The sequence below is a fragment of the Callorhinchus milii genome, unplaced genomic scaffold (genome assembly GCF_018977255.1).
Source record: "Callorhinchus milii isolate IMCB2004 unplaced genomic scaffold, IMCB_Cmil_1.0 Scaffold11, whole genome shotgun sequence".
NCBI lineage: Eukaryota > Metazoa > Chordata > Chondrichthyes > Chimaeriformes > Callorhinchidae > Callorhinchus > Callorhinchus milii.
The window spans coordinates 5,910,820-5,926,088 of NW_024704752.1; the positions used below are offsets into that span (position 1 = coordinate 5,910,820).

Below are 15,269 nucleotides of genomic sequence, written 5' to 3' on the forward strand. Positions count from 1 at the left end.
GAGACACACCGCCACTAACACAAGATTCCAGTTACCAAATATCAAGTATCTAGTGATATCTGCAGGGGACAGGTGGGGGTGGGAGTGGGAGAGTGGCAGTCAGCGAGCTCTGTTGCGGGGAGGTGTGTAAACACATTTCGAACAGTACTTCAGCTCCAGGGAGCTTCAAAAGTCACACTTGTATAAACTGTTTACTAGCACATTAAAACCTGTGGTTATCATTGGTGTCACAGATATCTGGGCTGGGCAGGGATCCACTGCAGCTTAGGACTAGCTTATAAAGCAACAGGGGACAAAGTGGGTGCATGACCCTCCAGATCATCTCCTTTACAGAACGCCTGGCTAGGTAACTGATCCTCTGTGACAGCTGGAGATATCACAAGCTTCTTGATGCATTGTCACTGGTGTCCAGTTCGACCCTCAGCTGTCCTCCCGACCTATACTGGCTTACTCCACTCCCACCATGGCATCCGCCTCCAACCCTATCTCATTCTAAGTGCTACAGAAGGAAGGCAGGCAGGAGAATGGGTCTAAACAAAGAGCTTGCTCAGAGAGCCGGCACATGCAATGCGGGGCCAAATACTGTAAAGTTCATAGCAACATAGCTGTAATGATTCTCAATCCACATCACTGGGGAATTACGTAAATCTTTTGGAAGCATTATTACCACCAAAAAGCGATCTGCCAATCGACTAACAGCCAGGTTCCTATTTACTGCTAGGTAAACAGAGGTGTGTGGAGTAAGGAAACTTGGCTAAGGAATCAAACCCGGATCCTCTCGCTTACTAGGCGAGTGCTCCAACCACTACGCTACAGGACTCCCACCAAATATAGCTTTGCAGGATGAAAATTACTCAAGAGAAAGCAAGTGAGGTTTAAGGTTTTATTGATTTGGTAAACAAAGGTTACAGAAAGTCATTTTTAGTTTAGTTCAAAACATTTCAATCAGAGATAACTTGACAAAAACTAAATAAACCTAGGGTATCGTACATACCGTGGACATATCAAATACTTATGTATAGCCTTTCCAGATCTCGTTTAACTCTTTAACCCTGCAGATGTGATGGATGGAGCTCACACTCCCACCCAGCCCCTCTAGAGTGACCCTAAAGAAGGGTTCACCATTATAAACCAGTGCCCAACCCCACCTAGTAACCCACCCCATAGCTCTGGGCCAGACAGAACGATGGTCAGTCACTGAGGTCAGTCACTCGGTCTGTGCTGGGTTTGCCCCTCCCTACCTTGGTGACTGGATTAAATCCTCTCGCTGTTTTCTACGGATATTGGGGTTCCATTTTTGCTTGTGTTTTTTTTTCTTTCTACGTGCAAGTCACAGGTCTAAAGTTGCTTGTGCGCAGCTGAAGGCGATCCCACTTCTCAAACCGTACATAGGAGGCCGTGGGTCGCGCCTGGAAAATAAAACTTGCGCCAAGATTTTTAACAGCAAAAAGATTGGTTTTGTTTTGCTAAGGAAGCTATTGCCTTTTATATCCATCTTCTCCAAACTCTCCCACACCGCCGCTCATTTATTAGCAGGTTGCTGGTGTCCAATTAGCACTTAGGGCTGGAACTTCAAACTACCCTGATTGGAGTCCAGCTCTTGTTAGCTCCCTTGATTGAAAGCACCTTTTTCTAAACCTAACATGCTCGTTTACACATAAGTGGAGCCCCGAGATCCGTAGACAGCAGGGATAGGGTTTATCCCAATCACAGCGATCTCCTGCAGCCTTACCACTCCGACCATTCCCTCCGCTCAGTGAGCCCGTTTCATGCTCCTCGCTCCACCGTCAACAGATGGGGTTTTCAGCCATTCTGTCCCCGCTCTCTAGAACTCTATGCCTTAATCTCGCTCTCTCCATCCTTCCCTCCCCTTGCTAATATCATTCTCTACGACCGCTACTGCGGTCCTCTCCAACACCCCATCCCTCCTCAGCTTCCCCCCCTCCCCAAAACTCAGTTGCGCAGTCAACTGTGTGAAGCACTTTACATCCTCTTGACATAAAAGACTATATAAATGTAAATTGTTTCGAGTACTGATCTCAAGAAATGTAGAAACAGGCGTGGGGCATTCAGCCCCTTGAGCCTGTTCCGCCATTCTATAAGCTGATCTGTACCTCAAGTCCAATTACCCGGCCTTGCCCAGTATCCCTTAATACCCTGACCTAACAAATCACAGAGAAAGCAGCAATATAACCGGCCTCAGCTCCTGTTTTAGAAAGGGGGAAGGTGAGAAATCAGGCCGGGGGCTCACTCCCAATCTCTATCTTAATCCCCTCCCCCGTGGAACTCCACCTTTGCCTGTTTGTGGAAGATGTGCTCCTATACACCTCAGGGGGTTAAAGAGTTAACACAGATTACCTACCAGAATATACTTATAAACTTTGCACCCATTGTAAGGCAGGGAAAGAACTGACCCTATTGTGTTGAATTCCTTCTAGCTCAGACAGAAACCTCCTGTCGTCGGGGGCAGTTAACAATGTCGTCAATTTGGCCCTGTTTTTGTTGTACTGTGCGTGAATAAATGGCTTTGGTTGGATGCCTAATTTTTGTTGTCATTTGTGCGGTATGATATTTGGCCATTGTTTGTGCTGACCAATGAAAAATAATTCCATTTGCGCTTTCGTTCAAATTGTGTCTAACACTATGATAGGTTCGAGCTACCCATTTAAAATTCCTTAGTTTAATGATATCCGTTAGCCTGTGGATTGGGAGGCAACAGACCGTTTTTTTAAAAAAAACAGGGGAAAATTTAAGATAATTGGCAAAAGAACCAGAGAAATTTATGGTCTGGAATGCACTTCCTGAAAGGATGATGGAAGCAGACTGATAATAGCTTTCAAAAGGGAATTGGATAGGTACTTAAAAAGGGGAAAAAAATTAAACATCTTTTTGTTTTTGCAGGGCTATGGGGTAAGAATTGCTAGCTGTTCCAAAGAGCCAGCACAGGCAAGATGGGTTGAATGGTCTCCTTCTGTGCTGTAAGATTCTACAAGGGAAGATGCAGATTCGGGCTGATGGAACAACTGTTACAATTAGCCATGAGCTAGAGGGAATTCCTCACTGATTAGCAAAGCGACTGTGCAGAGCCTAACACACTCAGTAGTTACGATTGATATGAAATTCTTTGGTATATATTAGAGCCACGTACGTTAGACTAACACCTCAATGAGGAGCCGTGGTCAGCTTGCCACCAGGAATCTGTGTCAGTCATTGTTTCTTGTGATTACCCGTCATCGTGGTCAGTGTCGGAGACAATGAAATTCGTCAATCAGCGGCAAGTTTCAGTGGCTTTGTGAATTTTTATGCAGTTACAATGTTCGTTTGCGTTATCCACAAACGGGTTGATATTCACTGTTCGCTCACCTCTCATAGCAGATCTGCAAAGATAGAATAGCAGTGCTGGCATGGATAGGTGAGGGAGCAGACAGAGGCGCGGGCAGGCCGGGGGGGTGGTGGGGGGCAGTGGCGAGCAGGTGAGGGCCTTAACAAACACACACTCAGGCATGCACGTGCACACACCACACACTCACATATACACACACACATACACTTTCATGCATGCACAAAGCACAAACATACAGGCAGGCACTCTGCATGCACAAACACACTCATTCACATACACACACAATTTCTCACGTTCACTCATTTTGTCACTTATTTTATCACACACTCGACACACACAATCTGTCATGGTCACACTCTCACATTCACACACACGCACACTAACATCTCTCACACACACGCAAACACTCCTGCATACACACTCTCGCACTCTCTCACACACTCAGTCAGTTCTGGCAGTTACAGGGTTGAACACACCGAGTAGTGTGGTGATTGGCAGTGTTTATGGTACCGTCACAAACTGACGTGCTCCAAATCCAGTTTAGCAGAGAAACTGCAGGTGGGGCAGCCCTTGGCATTGACTGATCTCAGAGGTTTGGCAAATGTGGATCATTCTCATCAGAAAGTAACATCCCAGCAGATGGATGTGCCAATCACTCCCAAAGTCCGGCCGGTGATGAGCCTGAGAGCGCCACACTCGGGGCTGGCACCCCAGCTACCAAACCCGACACTTCTTTTGCGGATTCATATTTGCGTTCTTCTGGCAGTGAAAGGCATTGCTGAACGCCTCAAAATTCTGCAGGGAACCTATAACTCTGTAATTCAAGAGGAAACCAGAGTCAAATCTTTCAAATAATAATAATTATCCTTGCTTTTGTTATAGCGACCTATCACGTCATCGAGACAACTCAAACGCTTCACAGGATATACTGTTGGATTGACTGTACATTTTGTGGGTGAAACACGGCAGCCAATTGCGCACAGCAGTGTCCCACAAACATTCGGGGTGTGCGTGATCACATGTTTTTTGGGGGTGCTGGTGGATTATTACCCTTCAAGGTTGATCTGCCAATCAACTAATAACCGGGTTCCTACTTATTACACCGTAGGCAAGTTTCCATACTCCACACACCTCTGTCCCATCATCTTCCTGCTCCAAGGGGGTGGAGAAGATGACCGAAAGCTCAGTCCCAAGAGATACTTCTTAAGACGCGTTTTGAACGAGGGAAGGGAGTAGAGAATGCGGCGTGTGTATGTGTGTATTGGAGGGGTGGGGGGGGAGGTGGTCACAGGAGAGGGTTAGATTTCGCATATTTCACAAATCTTAAAGATTTCACAGATTTTACAGATTGCAGTTTGTAAAATGTACTAGATTTCAGAGAGCAGGGTGAACTGACCTGAAGTTGCCAGGACTATGCATGTCTGTTTTGATAGTGTTGAGGGCGTATTCTGGCCGGTATGTCCCACACCACACCTGCCAACACAAAGCCGTTCTGTTCACTGATATACAGTCTATACAGGTGTGTGCTGTCCATGCATCATGTGGGTCAATAGGCGTGTACAGTACACACATGATGTATATAGCAACTCCATGTTACATGATCTCCATGCAGTGTTACCTGTGCGAAGTTCACGAAGAAAAGCTGCTCGTGGTTCAGCGAGAGCCCAGGCAGTAAACTGTCTATCCCATTCTTCTTTATGTAGCTTTGATAAGCCTGGCGAGGTAACACAGCACAGGTCACACACCACATACAGCCAGTGTGAGGCTCAGTGAGCTCCGTAAATTACAGACAGCTGAAAGCACCCATTGGGAGAAAATTGTCCTCATTGTCCTATTTTAGGCTTTGTGTGAGTATTTCAGAGGCCACACAAAAGCATCAACAACATCAACAAAATTACATTTATACAGCGTCTTTTACGTCGGGAGGACAGTTAAAGGGTTTGCACCTGAGCTGGGGGTTGAAATCAAGGGGGGTGGAAGGGCGGGTGAATGCACGGTCAAAGAGGAAAGTCTTGAGATGGGCCTTGAAGGAGGCAAGGGAGGGAGCAAGGCAAAGGGACTGTGGGATGGAGTTCCAAAGGGTGGGGGCAGAGAGGCTGAAGGCTCAACTGTCGATGGTGGACCGGGCTGGGTGGGGGACATGGAGCAGGCCAGAGTCCGCTGAGCGGAGAGATTGGACATATCGTTATGGAGTTAGCAGGTCAAAAGGAGGTGCAAGGCCGTGGAGGGCTTTGAAAGCGAGGATGAGGATTTTGAACTCTATCCTCTGGGGAACGAGGAGTCAGTGAAGCCGGTCAAGGGTGGGAGTGATAAGGTCACGGAGATTGGTGAGGGAGAGAACACGAGCTGTAGAGTTTGTGTCCCCTCCTGCACCAAGATGTATCTGATGTAACTTCACAGTGTAGACGCACTACAACAACAACTTGCACTTATACCGTACCCTCCACGAAGGGTAGTGTCTCAGAACGCTTAACAGTGGCGGAGCCTGACTCCGAGCTGAGGGTGGGGAGGTGACCCTAATCACGGTCAAAAAGGAAGGTTTTCAGACAGGACTTGAAAAAGGGAAGAGAGGGGGCAAGGCGGAACGATTGAGGGACACTGTTCCAGAGTTTCGGAGCGTAATGGGTGAATGCTAGCCCAGATATTGGAGGTACTACTCCCGAGTTCCACTCCATAGTGTACTACAGAAATTGACTATTTATCACACAATCCCAGGCAATCTCACCTTGTAGGCTTGTCTGATGCCGCCATTATCTGCAATGTTCTCTCCCAGAGTATTGATTCCACTCAGCTAAACAAGCAAACAAACAAATAATAATAATCCTTGCATTTAATATAGCGTAATTTTAATGTTGTTGAGACGTCTCAAAGTGCTTCACAGAATATACTGTAAAGTGAATTATCTGTAATGATTTGTGGGCAAAACGCAGCAGCCAATTGCACACAGCAGTGTCCCACAAACAGTCATGGATTGAATGACCATCGAGACGGGTTTCTATTCTGGTCAAAGTTATGACCTGCAATTAATATTAATAACTCTCCCATTTGATACAGCATCTTATCCGGTCGAGACACCTCAATGTGCTTCCAGAACTTATTATAAAGTGTAGTGACTGTGTAGTTGTAGGCAAACCTGGCAGCCAGTGTGGCAATCATAGGCCATTGCCTCTGAGAAGAGCTATTGTCCAAACAGTTTGGCATTAGGTGTTAGCAGAATGAAAGTATCTTGAGGATGTGTTTGGGGGCAGACCCATCATCAGTTCCAGCATCATATGAACGAAGGTGCATGCCAATTCATTCTATCAGGAACAGTATACGGTGCCAGCTGACATACCATCTGACCGTTTGCCAGATCCCAGGAAAAGTTGCTGTACTTGGACACCATGCACCGTGACAGCTCGTTGAACTTCTTGGCAGACTGGCCACTCCACCACTTAAACAGGTTTCCTTCCATGTCAAAGTTACGACCTGCAATTAATATTAATGATAAAAATTCTCCCATTTGATAAAACCCCTCATCAGGTCGAGACATCTCAAAGCACTTCAGGACTTATTATAAAGTGTAGTGACTGTGTATTTGTAGGCAAACGTGGCAGCCAACTTGCGCACAGCAATGTCTTACAAACAGCCATGCAGTGAATGACCTGGACACTGGGAGAAACTCCCTTCCGTTTTGAGTAGTCCATGAGAGCTTTATCGTCCACCTGAACAGGTTATCGGGTCCTCGTTTAATGTCTCATCTCAAGGATGGTGCCTCCAACAATGCAGGGCTTCCTCCAGCACTGCACTGGATTATCAGACTAAACGATGAGTTCAGAGTCTCATTGTGAGGCTTAAATCCACAACCTTGTAGGCGAGAGTGTTACCCACTGAGTCAGCCTGACACCTCGCAATGGCAACTCAATTGAAGGAGGGACATGTGACCAGGCCAAGGCTCTGCGACAACCAGAGTGATCAACAACAACAAGAACAACAACAACTTGCATTTATATAGCGCCCTTCACGCAGGGTAGAGTCCCAGAGAGCTTGACAGTGGTGGAGCACGATGCCGAGATGGAGGGGAGATGGGGAGGTGACCATAGGCACGATTGGAAAGGAAGTCCTTCAAGCATGACTTGAAGATGCGGGAGAATGGGGTAAGGAGAAGGGATAGAAGGTGAATGTTCCATAGTGTTCCAATCTCACGCTCTTACCATTGTTATCAAAGCCGTGTGTGATTTCGTGGCCAATCACCATGCCAATGGCACCAAAGTTTAAGGGTGCAGTCTGTCCTTTTCCAAAGAAGGGCGGCTGAAGAATTCCTGCTGGGAAAACTAGTAACAGAAGAACTTCAGTCTTTCACATTTGAATTTTTTTTCTTTCCAACTGATAATCTGCTCACTCCCTCCACTGGGCGGACTCCTGATCCACATCCCCCCGCCCGGCCCACCCCACCATCGCGGGTTGGGCTTCAGCCTTTCTGACCCCACCCTCTGCAACTCTATTTTATAATCCGTTCTACTTGCCCCCTCCCTTGCCTCCTTCAAGATGCATCTTGAGACCCATCTTTTCGATCGTGCCTTTTGTAACCCTCATATCCCTACCCTCCCTGCCCTCCACCCCTCCTGATATCAATGCCCATCATGTTTTCGAGATGTCTCAAAGCGTTACACAGAATACACTGTAAAGTGAATTGACTATATTTTGTGGGTCAAATGTGGTAGCCAGTTGCACACGGCTATGTCCCACAAGCAGTCATGGATTGAGTAACCAAAAAATTGATCTGCCAATCAACTAACAACCAAGTTCCTATTTACCGCTAGGAAATTTACTGGATTTGGGGATTTTTTTTAAGCGATTCGCCAATCGACTAACAATCGGGATCCTTCTTACTGTTAGGTAAACAAGAGCCGTATGGAGTAAAGAATTTTGCCTAAGGTTTTGCCCCACCCGGGAATCGAACCCGGGGCCTCTCGCTTGCGGAGTGAATGCTCTAACCAATATGCTACAATACGCAATCGAGTTAGAACAAAATGTAAAGACTTTCACCTATTTGATTTCTGTTTGTGGAGTAGAAAGCATTTATAACAGCGACGCCAGACAGCCACCTGAGAACAAAGTTATAAACAGCAATATTATTCCTTGCATTTTATACAGCGTTTTCACATCTACCGGATGTCTGAAAGCGCTTCATAGGATTTACTGTGGGCAGCATGTCGGGGAGGAGTGAGGAAGATTTTGTGTGTGGAATGTGCACACTCAGGATGTGTTACTCACTTTTCTTTGTCTACCTTCTTTCGAAGTTCTTTCAAATTCTTCCTCTGTACAAACAGCAATTGTTTGAGTATGTTCTCAAAATATTCGTCCTCCTTGAAATCCAGCTGTGCATGGGAGATGAGGAGAATTGTTTGACCAAACAAACCCAAGACCCAATGGCCTTTTTATCGCCATGTCTACCTGCGTAGCTACTTTTAGAGATTTGTGGATCTTGATCCCCAGATAATAATCGTTGCTTTTGATGCAGCGCCTTATCACATAGTTGAAACTTCAGGATATATTGTAAAGTGGATTGACTGTGTATTTTATGGGTGAAATGTGACAGCCAGTTGTGTATAACAGTGTCCCACAAACAGCCATGGAGTGAGTGACCAATTTTATTTGTTGAATTATTGGCCAGGACACTGGATGAGAAAAATTCTCTTCCCGAATAGTGCCATTGGATCTGTAACATCCTGAATAGGCAGATGGGACCTGGGTTTAAAATTTAATCCGAAGGACTATTCCAAAAATGATAAACGGATTAAAATGACTCACGTCTTTGTACTCAGCATTCAGTTTATCATCATCTTTGAGGAAAGTGGGATATCCAACTCTCGGGTTTATACCCCGGGCCTGGGGAAAAAACACAGTGTGTGTGTTATATAATAGTCATATATTACCAATATATTGTAATTATAATTATATTGTGTTACTCTATAATGTGTGTATTGCAGTATATTATGTGTATATTGCTGTGCACCGTGTATGTATTACTGTATACTGTGTGTATTGCTATATATTTTGCGTGTACTGGTATATTACAGTGTGTATTGCTATATATTCTGTGTGTATTACTGTGTACCGTGTATACTCCTGTATACTGTACAAAACTGCTTAGAATTCCACATATACTTAGAAGGCTTTGAGACCCAGAATGTGTATTGGGAAGGTATTTTTTTTGGTTAGCTGGGTGTCCGGGGAAACCAATCACCTTGCACGAGAGTAACCAAACCAGACTGAGAATTCTACATACGTGTGGGGAGTAGGATTTCCCTGTGTGGGGAATGGAATGCACAGTCTCTCCTTGGAAGAATGCACCCTGATTACGAATCGAGAGAGAATTAGGCTCAAATTGGCCAGATCCAAGGCTAGGAGGACCCGAGTGTGTATGAAGTAACTGCTGGAGTTTAACCAGCTTTTAACCAGCTCTGTCCTTGTTAAAGCAGAGAAAGTGAAGGGGAAATTTAGTAGAGGTGTTCAAAATTATGATGGGTGCTGTTAGATTCTACGATTCTATGAAATCTATGCAGCGTGCCAGGCTGGCCTGTGAGCTCGGTCCGTACCGTACCTGTAAAATCAGTGACGTACAGTGATCACAATGAAAGGCACTTACCTTTTCCGCTGCTCTGTCTTTGGTTTCCTGGTCCATCCAGCTGAGGTCACCCAGGGTCTGAATGAAGACTTGGCGAATCTGTTCTATAATCTCTTCCACCTGTGGGAAGCGAAGGGGGCACATAACCAGCCTCGCCATTCAGGCTGTATTCTGCCCGTTTCTTACAAGATAATAGTAATAATTATCAGGTCTTTGAGACATCTCAAAGCACTTCACAGAATATATTGTAAGGCGAATTAACTGCATATTTTTGGGCAAAACCCGTCAGTGTCTCATAAACAGTTATGGATTGAGTGACTTTTTTTTCAAGGGATTATTACTCCCCGAAAAGCCAATTGACTAACAACTGTCTTACTTACTGCTAGGTAAACAGAGGTATGTGGAGTAAGGAAACTTGCCTAATGTTTCGCCCTGCCTGGGAATCGAACCCAGGTTCTCTTGGTGCAATGCTAGCGCTCTAACCAGTATACTATGAGACTCCACAAAAGTGGAAAGTACACATGTGCATTGAATGAACGCTGTGTGAAATGTTACCATATCTTTACTCTCCGCACTAAATGTTTGCTCCACGTAGAGTCTCCCCACTGCCTTGTCCATGTTGTTGTTGACATAATTGACACAAGATCGCCACACTGCACTCTCTGACGTTGTTCCATAAAGTGCCTGCGAATAACACAGTCAGCGGCAGCCAAGATAATAACAACAACTTGCATTTATATAGTGCCCCTCACGCAGGGTAGCGGCGCAGAGCGCTTGACAGTGGCGGAGCACGATGCTGAGTCAGGGGGCGCGGGAGTGACCATATGCACAGTTAAAGAGGAAGGTTTTCAGGAGCGACTTGAAGATAGGGAAGGAAGGGGGCAAGGCTGAGGGATAGAGGAAAAGTGTTCCATAGTACCAATGATGGAACGGAGGGCACAAGGGACAAGCAAGAGACTGGAGCCAGTTGAGTGGAGGCAGCAGGTAGTGGGTTCGGGAGTAAGCAGGTCAGAGAGGTAAGGAGGTGACAGGGCATGAAGGGATTTGAAGAGTGAGAGAATCTTAAAATCGATCTGTTCGGTGATAGAGAGCCAGTGGAGTCTGGCGAGGACTGACGTGATGGGGGTATGGAGTTTAGTGTGGCACAATAATCCTTCCGTTTGATGCAACTCCTTATCATGTGGCTGTCATGTTACAAAACCCTTCACAGGATTTTACTGGAAGTGCAGCGACCTTGTATTTCATCAGCAAATGCAGCAGCCGATTTGCACCCAGGAATGTCCCACACAGACCAGTTATGAAATGAATGATCAATTTCATCTGGGGTATTGTTGGTCAGGACACTGGGACAGAGAAACTCTCTTCTCTTTTCCAATAGTACCATGGGATCTTTAATGTCCACTTAAACAGGCAGACAAGACATTGTATTGTATAGCGAGAGAGATTCTAGATGCAATGAACATGACGTACCTTGCGGTAAGCAACTCTGGTTTCCCTGTAGGCTGAACTCAGGCTATTTATGAAGCCCATGACTTGGCGCCAAATCACGTAGTTGTGAATTTCTCTACATGGGACAGAAAGAATCAGCTTAGGTGTTTATACCGGCTGCGCTCTTACACTGACACTGCTCTCTGCTCAGTAACAGTGACACACGTACCTGGGTGTGTATTTTTTGAGCACTGGTGCTAGTTTCACAAAATATTCTGGTGCGTACACAACCACTGGTTCTTCCATGGACACCTCCAAGGGCACCGCAGACATGATTTCATTAATGAAACCTCTCCAGTCAAATGGCTACAGAAAAGGAAAAAAATGCTATGAGAAAGGCTGGAAGCTTGCAGCTGTTGCAGATTAAGTCTCGCCAGCTTTCTCCGACAAGACAAGTTTGCTTGCAAGGTGGGAAGAGTTCACTGTCTGGATTAAAACTGCTGAGGGTTAACAAAAATCTGACCCTGTTTCGCATCTCAATAAACACATGCTTTTGGGAAAAATTCCAGCTCTCGTAAACGCAGAAAAGTGTGCACTCCCAGAAGTGTGTAAGTGTATAAGCACGTAAACACATTGCTGCTCATCATTTCCCTGGACCACAGAAGATTTGGAGCACAAAAACGATCTAAGACTGAGGTGGATGGAAATTTGCTAAGTGTATCAATGGACATGGGGCAAGTAATATGAGTTGAGGTACAGATCAGCCATGGTTTTAATAGAATGGTGGAACAGGCTCAGGGGGATGAGTAGCCTACTCCTGTCCTATTTTCCTCTGTTCCTATGAGGCATTCAGTCCAGCATCTCTGCCTATACTGGTGCTTTTCTCCACATGAGCCATTCAATCAAATAATAATGATCATCTGTACATTTGGCATAGGCCCCTTTTAAGTCAGGAGGAAGTTTCAAAGTGCTGCACAGGATGTAATGTGAAGTGCAATGACTGTGTATTTGTAGGCGAATGGTACAGGCAATTGGCGTTCAGCAATGTCCCACGAACAGTCATGAAATGAGTGACCAGTTTTATCTTGGGATTGTCTGCCAGGACACTGGGAGAGAGAAACTCTTTTTCTTTTTGAGTAACGCCACGGGATCTTTAAGGTATAGCTTTGAAGGAATAGCTTTCCCCTGTGTCCAACATGTTCTATACCTCAGCTGAAGTGCTTGCTATAGAACCTGGAGGCAAAATATAGGTGGGTATTGGTCCTAAACTTACGATATTACCTAACGTAGGAGTTGTGCTAATTTACGTAAATTAGGCCTGAAAGTTCAACCAGTCTTAGCCCGTAGGTCATTCTGCATGAAAATATAAAATTGTTGAAAATTCTTTAATTCAGCCAAAACAAAAGACCTTATTAAGACTCTTCCTCGATTCTACACAATCGTAAAATGGTCTTGCAGGCTAAGACCAGACAGAATTTTGGATGCGCAGTGGGTTATGAAACAACAACAACAAATTACATTTGTATAATGCCTTTCTTGTCGGGAGGACTTCCAAGGCACTGGACAGTCAGGGATTTGGAGCTGGCCGATGGGATCAGGAGGGGTGGAGTGTAGGGGTACGAGGGTGGCTGAAGGTGCAATCGAAGAGGAAATTCTTGAGACTGGTCTTGAAGCAGGTAAGGGAGAGAACGAGGCGAAGGGACTGTGGGGTGGAGTTCCAAACGGCGGGACAGAGAGGCGGAATCACCACAAACTTAGGCCAGCAGTGTGTTCTATATCTCTGGCTTTCTTGACGACCACACTTTCCCCATGTTCCCCTCCCACTTCGCTTCACCACCCCCAGGGGGAAGACTTACCTTGCCATTAATTTCCAGGGAGAGGTTGCTGCTGACTGTTGACAGAGACATCTTGTGGTACAGTTTATTGGGGTCGTTTCTGTCCTCTTCTCTGGTTTTGGCCTAGCAATACAGCAGCGATATTGAACCAGTAACAACCCACATCGCTACACACAAAATCCAAATTAGCTCCAAGCTTAATAATAATAATCCTTGCATTTAATATAGTGCCTGCTCACGTCTTCGAGACGTCTGAAAGCACTTCACAGAATATGCTGTGAAGTGAATTGACTGTATATTTTGTGGGTGAAACCCAGCAGCCAATTGCGCACAGCAGTGTCTCACAAACGTTTGTGGGTTGAGTGACCACATTATTTACTTCTTTATTTTTTGAAGGAATTATTTTCCCCGGAAAAGCGATCGACTAATCAACTAACAACCGGGTTCCTGTTTACTGCTAGGGCTGGGGACATGTGGAATAAGGTAACTTGCCCAACATTTTGTCCTGCCCAGGAATCGTAATCAGGTCCTCTTGCTTGCAAGGCCAGTGCTCTAACCACTGAGCTACAGGACTCCATGATAAGAGTAAATAGGGAGAAACTGTTTCCTCTAGTGGTTGGGTAGGTAACCAGAGGGTACAGATTTAAGATAATTGGCAAACGAACCAGAGGGGAGACAAAGAGATTTTTTTTTACACACGAGTTTAAAATCTGGAATGCACTGCCTGAAAGGGTGGTGGAAGCAGAGCTAATAACATCTTTCAAAAGGGAATTGGATAGGTACCTGAAAAGGATTTGCAGAGCCCTGCTGTAAACGTGGGGGAGTGGGATCAGTTGGTAGTTCTTTCAAAGAGCTGGCACAGGCACAATGGGCTGAATGGGCTCCTTCTGTGCTGTACGATTCTATGAACTCTCTCTTAGATCTGTTTATACTTTGTTTTGGACTCACCAAGAGGTTTTAATTTCTTATTTGCTTCCCTGCTAATGTTGTCTATACTGTGCTTGATTTTCCTTTGTGTTGTTGCCCCTCACCATTAACAGTGTTGGAGACGAACATTGTTCTGGAGACAAACAATGAACTGGGCCAGTTCTGTAGTCCTTATTCTCAACCTAACATTAAAGCAGGAAAGACACACTCTTACATTGGCAATTTCTTTCTCCAGATCCATCACTCGAATCATTTCAGCTTTGATTACTGATTCGCTTGCATTTAAGCCTCTGTCCTTGCGAACCTGCTTGACAACTTTGATCATGAACGCAAGGTACGCTTTGCAAGCCTGTGGAGAAGAAACGAGTCTTGATCAGCAATTCGTAATCGCACTAAAACCTCACAGAGCAGCAAAGGGAAAAATAAACCAGCATTTCGCAATCGATCAATTCCGAAAGTCTTTCAAGCTAGTGCGTGATCAGTTATTTCATTTTACTGAGATTCTGATACACCACTTTTCACCCCTCATTGCAATTATCTTTGTTTGAATATAGGGCTCACATGGTTGAGACGTCTTAAAGCGCTTCACAGGATTGAATGTAAATTGCAGTGACTGGTGTATTTATAGGTGAACTCAGCAGCCTATTTGGGCACAGCAATATCCCACAAATAGCCATGGAGTGATTGACCAATTTTATTGGGGGGTTGTTGACCAGGGCACCAAGAGAAACACCTTTCTTATTTCGAATAGTGCCATGGGATCTTTAACGTCCAACCTGAATAGGCAGACAGTACTTTGGATGAATGTCTCAGCCAAAGGACGGCACCCCTGACAATATTCTGCTCCCCCAGTGCTGCTTGGAGTGTCAGCCTAGCCTGTGAGCTTAAAGTACCGACATGGGGCTTGAACCTACAACCTTCTGACTCAGAGACGAGAATGCTACCAACTGAGCCAGGCTGACAGAGAAAGAAAGCAAGGAAGCCTTTAAAATCATGATCTGGAACATTGCAGCTTGCTGTCATTAGTTTTGTTGAAAACTAATGTCCTGAAAGTATTTAAAAGGAATTTAAACAATGACTAGAGAATGAAACTTTACTTTCCATGTTCATATAGCATCCATTCACG

General features: G+C 45.2%; 1 protein-coding gene across 4 annotated transcripts in view; it reads right to left on the minus strand.

Moving 5' to 3' along the window:
• Nucleotides 1-869: 869 nt before the first annotated feature.
• LOC103176796 (neprilysin) overlaps nucleotides 870-15,269 on the minus strand; it is a 44,260-nt gene continuing 29,860 nt past the window's right edge. For all 4 annotated transcript variants that reach the window (XM_007890625.2, XM_007890582.2, XM_042339002.1 and 1 more), the window contains 15 exons: nucleotides 14,358-14,492; nucleotides 13,238-13,339; nucleotides 11,611-11,747; nucleotides 11,424-11,517; nucleotides 10,509-10,637; nucleotides 9,975-10,073; nucleotides 9,137-9,214; nucleotides 8,600-8,703; nucleotides 8,372-8,430; nucleotides 7,537-7,656; nucleotides 6,678-6,811; nucleotides 6,069-6,134; nucleotides 4,962-5,057; nucleotides 4,740-4,816; nucleotides 870-4,157 (listed from right to left, as the gene is read on the minus strand). In XM_007890625.2, coding sequence (XP_007888816.1) covers nucleotides 4,058-4,157; nucleotides 4,740-4,816; nucleotides 4,962-5,057; nucleotides 6,069-6,134; nucleotides 6,678-6,811; nucleotides 7,537-7,656; nucleotides 8,372-8,430; nucleotides 8,600-8,703; nucleotides 9,137-9,214; nucleotides 9,975-10,073; nucleotides 10,509-10,637; nucleotides 11,424-11,517; nucleotides 11,611-11,747; nucleotides 13,238-13,339; nucleotides 14,358-14,492 — 1,530 coding nt within the window. In that variant the 3' untranslated portion in view covers nucleotides 870-4,057. The remainder of the gene's footprint in view (nucleotides 4,158-4,739; nucleotides 4,817-4,961; nucleotides 5,058-6,068; nucleotides 6,135-6,677; nucleotides 6,812-7,536; nucleotides 7,657-8,371; nucleotides 8,431-8,599; nucleotides 8,704-9,136; nucleotides 9,215-9,974; nucleotides 10,074-10,508; nucleotides 10,638-11,423; nucleotides 11,518-11,610; nucleotides 11,748-13,237; nucleotides 13,340-14,357; nucleotides 14,493-15,269) is intronic.